General features: G+C 39.5%; 1 protein-coding gene across 1 annotated transcript in view; it reads right to left on the bottom strand.

Annotated features, from left to right (window-relative positions):
* The window catches only part of asic2 (acid-sensing (proton-gated) ion channel 2), a 416856-nt gene extending 403622 nt beyond the window's left edge, over positions 1-13234 (bottom strand). The window contains exon 1 of the mRNA XM_048614808.1: positions 12536-13234. Coding sequence (XP_048470765.1) covers positions 12536-13159 — 624 coding nt within the window. The 5' untranslated portion in view covers positions 13160-13234. The remainder of the gene's footprint in view (positions 1-12535) is intronic.
* Between the last annotated feature and the right edge of the window lie 521 nt (positions 13235-13755).

The following is a 13755-nucleotide window of genomic DNA, read 5'->3' as shown; positions in this document are numbered from 1 at the left end:
GAATGTTGCCGGGGTTGGAGGGTGCTGGCTATAGGGAGAGGCTGGGGCTAATTTCCCTGGAGCACAGGTGGAGGGGTGACCTTATAGAGGTTTATAAAATCATGAGGGGCAAGGATAGGGTGAATAGCCAAAGTTTTTTTCCCAGGGTAGGGGAGTCCAAAATTAGAGGGCATAGGCTAAAAGTGAGAGGGGAAAGATTTAAAAGGGACCTAAGGGGCAACTTTTTCACTCAGAAGATGGTGCATGTATGGAATGAGCTGCCAGAGGAAGTGATGGAAGCAGGTACAATTATAGTATTTATAAGGCATCTGGATGGGTGCATAAATGGGAAGAATTTAGAGGGATATGGGAGAATGCTGGCAAATAGGACTAGGTCAGATTGGGATATCTGGTCAGCATGGGCAGGTTAGACCAAAGGGTTTGTTTTCATGCTGTACGACTCTGTGACTCTAAGTTAAATACCAATATACTTGTAAAAATTTCCATCTTTACATTCTGAACTGAATGAAAGAAAGAACTACAAATACTCATGTGTAACCTAAGATACCGATGTCATGCCAACTCAAGCCAAGCTTGTGTGTTCACCTTTTTCAGGATTTCATATTTGTCATACTTTTACTATGTTCAATCCAATTTGTTTATTTTTCCCCCTTTCCGATTTCCCCCGTTTCAGAAAGAAAAGTAAATGCAAAATCAGATTTAAAAAGACTTCACTCATGGATGTCATAGCCATTTGTCATCAAAGGTTAAGAAATACTGTTCACTGCACATCACAATGACAGCTGCCCACATATATCTTGCAGGCTCTTCAGTTGTAACTTTCTCTCATTGGCCATCTGATTAAGCGTGGTGCCCTCTGCAGTGCATCTGTGGTGTGCAAAAGCTCTATAACTAGATTGCAGAATCCTGACTGAACCATACACAGTCTAAACTTGAGATTTTAAGCTAGACATAATTCATTGTAAAATTATAAACTTACAGCAAAATAGGTAGAAAAATATAAGATTGGATTGAGAGACAGAGAAAGGAGACAGAAAGAAAAATTAAAAATTCATTCTTAAATCTCCAACACTATTGCATTTTTGAAGGAAAGATATTTCTCACTTGTGAAATTAAATTTTCAGTGCCAGAGAGTGGTTTGGTATTAACTATGAGCATTAAAATTCACCAATTCTTCAATGTCCAGCTGTATAATTTAGGTGCCAAATTTAATAGATAATTAGTTGACATATACAGCAATTTCACATCCTTGGTTGGATTTCAATAACTAGTTTATTGATAAGGTAATAGTGTAGCACAATTTTTGGAGGAGTAGGACTAACTTGATCAGCTACATCTGCATACAGAGGGAGTCCAGGTGTTGCAGTTTGATTTACTATATAATGTTGGCGGACACTGTTAGTCTCATCACTACACTCAAGACAAAATCAGGACTGTCATTGATAAACCAAGTTCATTGTTTTTCTGAGTTGGACTTTCTTGCAACTATTTGATCTAGTCATAGCAGCAGAAAGAAAGTTTCCACAGAAATTCTGACTCTTGCATGAGCTGAAAGCCGCACCCTAGTACATAACACAAAAAAAGAGACTAATAATTGCCCCTAAATCTTGGAAGATCGTGCCAGACAACAATAACAATGACTATTACACTCTCTGTTCTAAATAATGATAAATATCATACATTAAACCAATAAGCAAGAAGCAAAGTTATACCTAATAGTAGAATTTATGACAAGTAAAATTATAAAAAGGAACAGAAATAAAGATATAACAAGTAGCTAACAGTACATTCATACATAATACATAACTGTTTTATACCAAAATCTATAATGCAGGATGCTTCATTTTCTCAATAACTTTTCATTGACATTAATATAGTCGGTGAAACAAATAGAATCCCATTTAGTTCTCCCATATGACAGAGGCAGAACAAAAACGGGAAACCAAAAGCCATAGGTTAGAAAGCAAATTAAATTGTGTGTTATTCATTTGAAATGAATGCATTCAATCCAGTCTACTTTTTGTTGGCATTTCTTGGGAATTGAAATCATACCGCACCAATCTTTTGTACACATGCCCAACTCTTGCAAACAATATACGGCTTATACTTCAATTAGTCCTTGTAGATCAGATGTGTGAGGTCTGCTACGGGTATCGCTGTAGTCCAGGACCACCCGCCTCTATAGTCAGATTATCAATGACTAAGCCAGTACCATAGTGGAAGTTGATGGGAAACTGTCACTGAAAACAGCTAAGGAAACAACTCAAAATGGTTTCAGTACAGATAAATCCCAACGATGTAAACTGGAACTGCTATTAAAGGACAGATATAAGTTTGACAGGAATGAGAGTGAAGCCTCTCAAGTCTCCAGTCAGCAAAATAAAGAGTACAATCAGCCAAGGACATTGATGATATGATGATGACTGATGAGAAAAAAAGCTTTCCTATTTGATACAAGATGAAAGATCCACTTCCATCAAATCCTGCAAATAACAAAAAGGTAAAACAATAAGCAGCAAGGAAATAGGACTTAATCTTATTTGAAATGAGCTGTCACTCAAAATGGACAAAATCATCGTTTTTCCATTGATATTTTAGGACATTTTAATGAATAAAAGTTTTCATTGTAAAGAATGATCTTTTGACATTGACTGGATAATATCAATGTCAAAATTATAAAAATTATAATCTAACAATTCCAAGCACAATCAGTGCTTTTCTACAAACACAGTTCAACTTGCCTGCAGGGACAATTGCAAGGAGACCTTCAGTGAATTCTGTGAAGATCGTGTTAGAGTCATGAAAATAATCACAAATCAACACGTAGATTTCAAAGTTTTGCACTTTTTACATGCCAGTGACTTGATGATTCCCAGAGCAATGCTTCATCTCACTCAAAATGGTATAACATTGCAACTTAGCATTTATCATGTCTGATGATAAAGTAAAATCTCTAAAGTTGGTTTCAAGATATGTTGCTTACTGAATAGTAACAGATGCAGATCAGAATTTTTTTTTCCAATTACAGTTTTGGCATCATCTCCAAATATACTAGTTACCTTGTGGTTTTCAAACTTGAGTTTTCTTTTCCTCATTTTCATTACATATTTCTCTTTCATTCAGTGGCACAACTGTTAAATTGTGCATCACAGCTTTGCTCTTCTGTTAATGGCTAGCCTACTGTACAGTGTATGTTAATTATCTGCATAACTAAACATCATCAGTTCTGTGTAGCAATCGGGGTGATAGTTTCCATTTTCAATCGAAAAATGCAACATGTTTTCCCTTTAGCCTTGTGCTCACTTAAACAAGTAAGTAGTATGAATGGGAAAACTTAATTTTAAAAAAAATCTTGAAACTTTAAAGGGAGCCCTGAAAAAATCATATCAGACTCAAAACAGTAAACCTATTTGTCTCTCGAATGATGCAGCCAAACCAGCTGAAAATCTCCAGTATTTTTCATGTTTACTTCAGATTTCTTGGATCTGAAATATTTTGTTTTACTTGTAATAACTTTGGCGTTGGTCTAAGAATTGGTTTGCATTGCCACGAGGCTTGTTGCTTGGGGTTCTATTGTGCCCTTTGGCAAGATGGCTCTCCTTGTCTCTTCTGGTAAGTATGGCCAAGTTCTGGCCTGTCATTACTACAATGCAACTACTGTCTGACTCTGATAGTATTTTTTTTCAGAAAGCTTTTATTTACAGATATCTTCTTATCACTATGTTCAGAAGTTTTATCAGATACCACTGGAACAGGGAAGACTCGAATCAAGGCCTCTTGGTCCAAAGGTAAGGGTGTTACCACTGCACCATGAAGACCCTCACAAAGATTAACCCGAAGTTCTGGATTACTAGTCCAGTGACATTACCATTCTGCCACTTTTATTTACACTATTGTACATAATACTGCTCTCTGTAAGTTCATCTTTCAATAGTACACACGATTCCATCCTTTCTTCACAGCCTCCTGTACATGACTAATAACGTCACTGCTTAATCACGGTTAGTCATCGTCTCATTGTCAAATCTATTCTCATTATACTCCAAGGATGACCACCAAACAACTAGGGATTTGAGGTTTAGTTTTTCAGATAGCTTCACACAATGCAGCATGCAAAATCACTCTAAACGCAAGCAATATCCATACTGGCTCCTGGATCAGGACAGGGTTTCAAGATTTAAACAACCAAGTCAGTCTATCTGACCCATCGATCCAGAAGTTTTGTCGACCTGAATCGGCGGCCTAACAATTTCTGTGTTCTTATACACTTTACGAGTTTCAGCCATTGCCACTGAAAGCTATGCACTACATAAATCTGGGATACACGAACCTGATTAGTTATTGATAGTCATTATTCACTTTGGTGGATTTCACTCATACTTGAATATCGGGAGCCCTTTCCCAACAAAAGATCACAATTGAATATTACGTCTGATTGAGACCATGGCAAAATCTTTATTACCCCAATCACTTGACTAATTAGAGTTTCATTGTACATGGTGAATTGTTCACATGGATTTTTAAGTCTGTCATGGACTTGTGATTTCAAGTGCTCATGCTGCAATGCTCCACTATTAAACCTTTTTACCTCTCATATCTTCAATATTAAAATAAGAATTAACCCCAATCTAATCTACATAGATTTTTGATTTTAGAGACTGAAGATCTTCAAAGCTGCTGCTTCTTGTCTGAGCGAGTGGAGACAGTTGTCTTCTAGTTTTCTTCCTGAGTTACACCAAAAACCAGAAGACAGTGTAACATTTTAGATTCTGTATAAAGGCTAGGAAAGGGCAGTGCAAAAAGGTATGACTGTTGCGAGCTTCTGATATTTCTTGTCCCTTGTAACATTGGAAAGCAACACTGATTCACAAACAACTGGACTAAACTTAATTGAGCCGAGATTCTGAATCTCAACTGTCTTTCTGTGATGAAGTCACCAAGGATTCATTGGAAATGCAGTGAAAATTCTTCACCTGTAAGTGAAGATTCAGCTGCAACCCAGGGCAATTACAGCAACAGTGAGAAGAAAGAACAAATAAATCCAAGGTATGAATCCTTAATCAAGATTTAGTCCAAAGCACATTCACTTGTATTGAGCTACTCTTGAATTTGGAACATGTCTAGACTTCAAAAACAAGAATGGAGTTCAAAAACAATGGCTGATCACTATTTTTGAAGTTATTTTGTTACAATGACTTGATAGTAATGGGCCTCCAAATGATTATCTGCTCTGTTTATCTGATTATCTGCCAATAAAACAATGCAGAGTTCAAATGCAATTCAAGCAAATAGTAAAGCTTTGGAGATTTACTTAGTTTTATTTAATGTTTTTATCTGAAATGCCTTTCATGCTATTCCTCTACCTCTGTAATACAGATATAAAGCTGGCAGCAACAAACCATGTTCTCATTTCCCTCTGAGCCTCCCTTAGGGGAGGTTACTAATTTCCTCCTTTAGTGAGGCTACTGAGATCAGGATTTGTCAGGAGAGCAAGACATCAAGTCTTTGTCAAATCCATTTGAGGTTTTGTCCCAATTTCATTCCAGGACACTGTCACAGTGTTCCAATAAAGAAATGCTTTTAAAAGAAAAAGCACTAGCCGAGACATTCTACTTACCAACACAAATCCGCTTGTTGGCACTTAAAATCCCAATCTTCTGAACAATACAGCTCTAATCATAACCATGAATCGGAAATTAGCACAATAACTAAAGGAGAGGTCAGGGCAACACCTCATTCACCAAGTCAGCATTCAAAAGATTATGCCATTGGGGATCCCTAACAAAACTGAATAAAGTTAAAGGGGCAACAATCCAATAGTTGCAGCTATACCTGACATTTTTTTAAAACTCACTTGTGGGCATCACTGACTGGCTAGTATTTATTGCTCGCCCCTAGTTACCCTTGAAAAATTGGTGGTAAGCTGTCTTCTTAAATTTCTGCAATCCACATGCTGTAGGTTGGCTCACAATGCTGTAAGGGAGGGAACTCCAGGGTTTTGATTCAGCGATAGTGAAGGAATGGCAATATATTTGGAAGTCAAGATGGTGAGTGCTTGGAGGGGAACTGCAGTTGACGGTGTTCCCATGTTTCTGCTGCCCTCGTCTTTCTGGATGGAAGTGGTCATGCGTTTGGAAGGTGCTGTCTGAGGATCTTTGGTGAATATCTGCAATGTATCTTGCAAATAGTACACACTGCTCTACTGAGCATCAGTGGCGGAGAGTGTGGATCTTCTGGATATAGTGCCAATCAAAAGGGCTGCTTTGTCCTGGATGGTGTCAAGCGTGTTGAATGTTGCTGGATGTGAATATAAGAGGCACTAGTGGTCTGTCTCCGTGCTGTATGACTCTGTGACTCTGAAAGTGGATCACCTCTTCACCCCACAATGCTCATACACCATTTACAAGGCTTACATTAAAAGTATAATGGAACACTCAGATGATTACAACTGCAATGATATTCAAAAAGCTCAACATCATTCAAGACAAAGCGGATTTACTGTAATTGGACTGTATTGCCCATGTACTTTGGCTTCAGTATACAAGCTACAGGCTGCACTGCAGTAGTTCAATATTATTACTTTGCCAGAATCTCACTTTCCTAGAAATGAAAAGTGTAAGTGCAGTAATGTTGTTGGAATGCTGGTACCTGCAAATTTACCTCTAAACCACACATTACCATGGCTCGGTCATAATATTGGTATTCCTTCATTGTTCCTGGGCCATGTAACACTATTATAGAGGATCATCAGTACAAAAACTTCACTAGTTGAAGGGGAAGGTCCTCTATCATAATTTCAGTATAATAATTATGTACTAAATACAAATATATATCTTAAAAAAATAGATTCACACTGTTCTCATCTGTGTGCTTCAGTATTAAGGAATAATGTAACCAGGAACACTGCAGCAATTTGTTCTTATGTTCTAGGCAATAGTGCAGCATTTTAGACATTGTTTGTGTACTGGTGCAATAAAGCAGAACTGTCAATGGTGGACAGTGATCAAATGGTGATCAAAGCTTTGAGAGGAGGTCATAATGGAAACTGCATAAAGAGAAAAACTCTTCAGTGGAGTAAAAACCATTACTATCACACACAATTCTAGACCAATGATAATAAATATCGGATCATCTATATTACTAAACTTTAGCCAATGGTCTATCTTCAATTAAGTATACTATGCTTTCTATTTGTTCTCATTCTTTTTATGCTAATGCCTGCTGGTGTATCGCTTCTGGGTAATTGAAACCTCAGTAATTTGTCCAAGTTGACACTTTATATGGCTGGATGAAAAAAGAACATTAATCAAATATTTGAGCCTTGGAGACCATCACTGCCAAGCTTTCTCTTGTCTTTAACCAAGGGCCATACAAAAACATTTGGAGTAGCAGTAAATAGATAGTAATTGTTGGCAAACCATTGTTGCTGAGGCTGAGATTATGCAATGGATTACATGACCATACTGATAGAAGTGCAATAGTTCTCAACTGTTTGTGACTTTGTATATTAAAATACAATGTGTACTCATTCACTATTGAATGTGTATCAAGTTGGTGGATCAGATATATTTATCCAGGAATCTAAAGTGGAGGCAATTGTCTGTGTGGGGCAACATACGTGACCTAATCAACATTGTCTAGACACTACCAGTATCGTACATATGACTATTTTACTTTAATACAACTATGGCTTTCCAAATGGGAAATGTCATAGAATCCCTACAGTGTGGGGGCAGATCATTTGGCTCATTGAGTCCACACTGGCCCTGAAAAGAGCATCCCACCCACTACCCTATCCCTGTGACCCTGCATCTCCCATGGGTAGTCCACCTAGCTTGCGCATCTCTGGGCGCTATGGGCAACTTAACATGGCCAATCCACCTAAGCTGCACATCTTTGGACTGTGGGAGGAAAGCGGTGCACCCAGAGGAAACACACGCAGACAGTCACCGAAGGATGAAATTGAACCCAGGTCCCTGGCACTGTGAGGCAACAGTGTTAACTACTCAGCCACTGGGCTGCCTTGTCACTGCTTTTAGAGAATGCCACTATTCTGATTGTTACTTTAGACATACACAGAATAGATGCGAGTCTATGACTATTTTTTATTATTACAAAATAGCTGTTTTTGTAACAGGGAACATTTTCAGTTCTGCCACATTTATTGATGTGGATATAACCAAGTTACAACCCTAAGCGTGGCTGTCCATGCTGCTACATAACACTACCAGCTACAATTCTAGAATGCGGCAAATTTAGTGCTTGGCCATTTGTACTGTTGCCCAACACCACTTCTATTGTAATACGCTATACTGTCAGACACCACCAGTCCTAATATAACCATTAATGTATTAGACAGCATCAACCCACTGTAACTATTTACACTGTTGCACAGCTGTTTCTTTAAATTGTTCCACTGAGCCACCATGCCGCCCCAAAGGTTGTTCCAAAGGTATTTGACAAAATGAGACACAATGAGATTATGAACGTTAGAGCTCGTGGAGTAAAGTTCATGATTCAAGATCAGCTAAAGGACAAGAAATGAGAATAGCGGTTAACAGTTGTTTTTCAGATGGGAGGAGGTTTACAGTGGGCTTCCCCAGACGTTGGTGTAGGTTATGATCCCAGCTGACATTATTACTGGTCAAGTCAGGTCATAATTTGATTTGTTTCAGTTTTAACAAGGTGGTCTCACTGAAATATAAGCACACAATGGTACAAATTTTGCTTTGACAATAAACATGAGTTTATTAACAAAAGAAATGAAGATAAAATAAACCAAATCATTTACTTTCAAAGATTTTTAACCATACAGTAAAATTACAATCCTGTTAATCCCAAAATACTCCTTCATAAAAGTGAAAAGAATCAAAAAACATCTTTTGGATAGTACCCAAAACATACCCATGATACAGTACCATAAACACCACTCATTCAATACTCATATTAGAGTCCCAGCATCTAAAACCTCAGTAGGTTTAAGTTACTTGGTGATTTAAAATTTAAACTAGCATTGCAGATAACTCTTTCCTGGAATTACCATACACATCAGCTTCAATGCATTCAGCTTTAAAATAACCTCTTTAGGGGTTTATTCTAACACCTCTAGTCTAAGATTAACACTACTACTCACTCTAAAGTAGCTTAAGTATCCTTTGCTTCTCAGGATCACTACTGTATACAACCATTCTGTTCTAAGGATGAGTTAGGACTGCTTAAAACAAAGTAAACTGAGACCAAAAGTCTCTTTATACTTATTGGTATTTCCCTTAACCTTAACAAAAAAAAACAAATTCCCAGAAGTCTCCTACAAACATTGAGGCCCTGTTATTTACCTTGTTGGATCACAAAACAACCCAAGATTTAACAAAAAAAATTCTTTAGTGGTGCACACAAATCAATTCAGTCTAAAGCCAAGCCTCAAAAGCTGTTTTAAAAGATTGTGGCTACAGAAATTAATTTACAAATTAATTATTAACTTCAGACACATGGAAAAGCATAGGTTACTAACTCAAAAACCAGAAACTCAAAGTTAGGCCGTCTGCTCTTCCTGACAGACATTAATGACATCAACCTCTGTGTACAAGGCACAATTTCAATACTCTTAGACAATACAAAACTTGGAAGCGCTGTGATTGTGAGGAGGATAGTGGGCAACTTCAAAAGGACATACAGAGGTTGGTGGAATGGCTGAATAAGTGGCAAATGAAATTTAATGCAGAGAAATGTGATGTAATTAACTTTGGTCAGAAGAACACAAGAAACAATATTAAATAAAATGTATAATCCTAAAGGGATTAAGGATTGGCGGGACCTGGATGTACATGTGCATCAATCATTGAAGGTTACAGGAAATGTTGACTGCACAATTAATAAGGCATACAGCATCCTACTAACATGACCATAGAGTACAAAAGCAAGGAAGCTGAGCCTGTACAAAGTACTGCTTCAGCTAAATAGGAGCATTGAATCCAATTCTGGGCATCACACTTCAGGAATGACGTGAAGGCATTAGAAAGGGATCAGAAAAAAATCGTGCAAATGGTTTCAGTGATAAGAAATTTCAGTTACATTGATAGATGGAAGAAGTTGGGACTGCTGTGCTGAAAGAAGAGAGCATTGAAAGGAGAATTGAGAACAGTTTTGAAAATCAAGACAGATAGGGAGAAATTCTTCTCATCGCTGGAAGGGTAAAGAATTACAGGGTACAGATTTCCGGCAATTGGCAAAAGAAGCAATGGCAGCATGAGGGGAAAAAGAACTTTTTTGATTAGCCAGTGGTTAAGATCTGGAATAGGGATTGTTGAGACTGTGGTAGAGCCAGGTACAATCAAGACTTTCAAGAGAGACCTAGATAATTATCTGCAAAGGAAGGATGTGCATGGGTGCAGGCAGAGGGAAAAGTTATGGCTCCAGATAAATTGATTCTTCAAAGAGCCAGCGCTCATGATAGATTAAATGGCCTCTTTCTGTGCCGTAACTATTATATGATTCCATTGTTTTATTTTATGGGAAGACAGACAATGACACTCCCTTTGCATTGACCTAACATGAGACCACACTTCAGTCAGAATAGCACCCTCTACTGCATCAGTGGGAAATTTTAATTTTCTCTACCAAGCATCTCAACAGATACTTTCTACCCAATTAATGGGATTGTTAAGCATGCCAAACTAATCCAAAAATCATACTGGGTAGAAATGTTAAATGGATCAAGACAGGAAACTTCCATCCCATCATTCTGAATGTGAATATGAGTCAGTGTTTTGGCTTCACCAAACACTGCCTCAGCCAGTATAAACTTAATAGAAATTAGGCTGAGCAATTAGATTATAGGGAAGTTAACACATTTGTATCATTTTTTTGAATCTGTCACTTTAACAATGAGCTGAAGGTTTTGAAAGATAGCAGAGGAACTGGACACAAATGTGTTAATCATTTGTCCAAAAGGTGCAATCGCCATGCAAAAACTGCAGAAACACAGACCTTTACTTTCTACTTCACAATGACATCATGCTGTAGCCTGACTTGCCATCTATATCATACACCTACTCCTTGTCTAACCGTGGGATGTGTCAAGTGTATGTTCTCTATATGGGATTAAAGGAACATTGATATGCTAGTTGTGTGACCAAGAATATTATTTGACAGTTGTTTGGAATAAACTGCCATGGTATCTGACACCACAATCTGTGTCTACATAAAAAATATAATTTTCCCATTCCATATTCATTAATAACACAATGGTTTAGGATTGTTGCAGCCTAGGTTTTCTTAATAAGCAGTGTGGAAATATTGAAACTATTTGTACAGCACCCTGTTTTGGGATTTTCTGTAGTGAGCATACCTGTTTAAAGATAAAAACTGAAAGTGCTAGAGAAACTCAGCAGGTCTGGCAGCTTCTTGGGAGGCAAAAGTAGTGTTAGCTTTTTGCATCAAATGACTCTTCCTTTCCATTCTGTAAAAGATGCTCTGAAGCAAAGTGGTTGGGCTCGAAACATTGGCTCCGTTTCTCTCTCCACAGATGATGCCAGATCTGCAGAGTTTTTCCAGCATTTTCTGTTTTGATTCCAGAATGTCCAACATCCACTGTATTTTGCTTTTATTATGTCTCTTTAAAGTATCTGGTTCACCTCAAGTTGCTAAGAAGCCATGATGAGCAAATGTTGTGATATGTTTGGTATATAATTAATAAGTCTAAAATGGAACATCAAGTCTAGCTTGATCCCAGGAATCCAGCAAATGGTTTGTTTGTCATTATTGATTACATGGCCTAGCAATTAGCTTCATAATTGTAAAGTGGAATTAATGTGCTCACAAAATCCTTCCCAACAACTAAGGTCATCTGGAATGATCTTCTTCATTCACATCTTTAATTAGACTTAGAGCTTTCCCATGAAGTTGACAAGGCACGCACTTGCAGTTTGTGGCTACTCTCTGCATCTAGCATGACTGACAGGACATTTTCTAGCTCTCAGCACCTATCACATTGGAAAGCTCATCAACTTGGTTGAACAATTTTTTTTCATACCCCTGGCTATCACTTCTTGGTGCGGGGCTGGAGTCTGAAGTTCCTGGTTCAGAGTGAGTGAGTGGGGGTGGGGCGGGTCGCTACTCACTACACCACAAGTCCTTCCAAGAAACACACACAAGTTCTGATATATGCACACTTAACGGTTTCTGATCCGAATTTTGCTACATTCCCTTCAAACATTCAGCTTCGAATACCTCATGTTAAAGCCATTAGACTCAACTCACTGAGACAACACGAGCATTATATCAGCATTTAAAGTTCAGCGTCGTTTACTACGATCACATGATGTGAAACAACTCAAAGCTGGGATGTAGCGAGTTAGTCATTTCAAGCAGATACATAAACATTTGGAACCCATTCAGGGCCTCATCATTTTAGAAAACTGCATGCACCGGACTCCAGCCTAAACTTTGTTGAGACTCAGGGTCATGTAAAATTTCCAAATTAGAAGAGTTGGGGTTTTTAAGAGAGAAAAAAAGGACAAAATGGCGAGAGACTCACTGAGGTAAAGTTCTGCGGCCCACACATATCCCCTCGGTATTTGCAGGACAGCAGCATGTCATCTAACTGGTGACCCAAGCGGTCCATGAAATCCAGGCTGATGCCCTCGAAAGTGCGGGGCGGCAGGAAGAGGCGGAAATCGGAAAGTTTCTGAAACCACTGCTGCCTCTCCTCTTTAATGAGCTCAATGACCAGGGGTCGGGCGGTTCGGTTCTCAGTGAGTAACCCCAACCACTGGCCCGCGTAGTACAGGTCACTTTTGGTTAGCTGGTAGAAGCGGATCGGGTTGTTGTTACAGATGGTGAGGGCAGGGAAGTTCAGCTCCTTGGTCCACTCCATGTGGAAGCGGGTGTGAGACGGGAACGAGAGCAGGTACAGGAACCGGTTGGATGACCAGGAGATCAGGAAACCCAGCGAGGTGCAAAAAGCCAGGAACCAGACGACCCGATGGTGCAGGGAGTAGTGCTGGGAGCAGACATACTTCACCCCGTGGATTTTCGCCTGCTTCACAAAGGCGGCGGTGATCTTTCTCATGCCCTGGGGACCGCCTTGGCCCCGGCCTGCTGCCAATCTCTCCGGGTGGGCACGGCCCCCTCTGGCTCCCTGGGCACCTTCCAAGGCCATCACTCGCCAGTGTGTCACTCCGATCGCCGCAACTTCCACAACGGCACAAGGCAGAGCCGCTTGCCCACATCCAGTCCACTGGGGGCTCGGCAGAGAGGGGAAGGTTTGGGGGCGGGGGTGGGAAACTACAGCATCAAAAATACCCCGTCCGGGTGCAGGAGCCTCTGCGAGGATGAAGGTGAGCAGCCCCCCCGGAGGGGTGGGGTTGGCAGCGGTCTTCCGCTACAACTTTTCCCCGAACGGACCGTCAGCTTTACTGTTATAGACGTGCGGGCTCCATCTGGAAGAGAAGAAATTCCCTTTTGTATTTCATCAACTTGAATAAACGGGTCTGCAACTGAGTCTGAGATCTTACTGTGTCCGGTTGGTACATACTTTCGTCTTCTACCCTCTCTCATTCACACACTCACTCAAACGCACACTCACAAACACTCACCAAGACATACACTCCCAAACTCTAACACACACAGCCTCTCTCTCTGTCACACAGTCTCACACACACACACACTCAGATACACTCACCAACACACACATACACTCCCACACTCCAACACACACAGCCTCTCTCTCTGTCACACAGTCTCACACACACACAC

This window comes from Rhincodon typus, chromosome 30 (genome assembly GCF_021869965.1).
Source record: "Rhincodon typus isolate 14 chromosome 30, sRhiTyp1.1, whole genome shotgun sequence".
NCBI classification, from domain to species: domain Eukaryota; kingdom Metazoa; phylum Chordata; class Chondrichthyes; order Orectolobiformes; family Rhincodontidae; genus Rhincodon; species Rhincodon typus.
The sequence above is the reverse complement of the archived record's forward strand: the minus strand, read 5'-3'. Positions and strand labels throughout refer to the sequence as shown.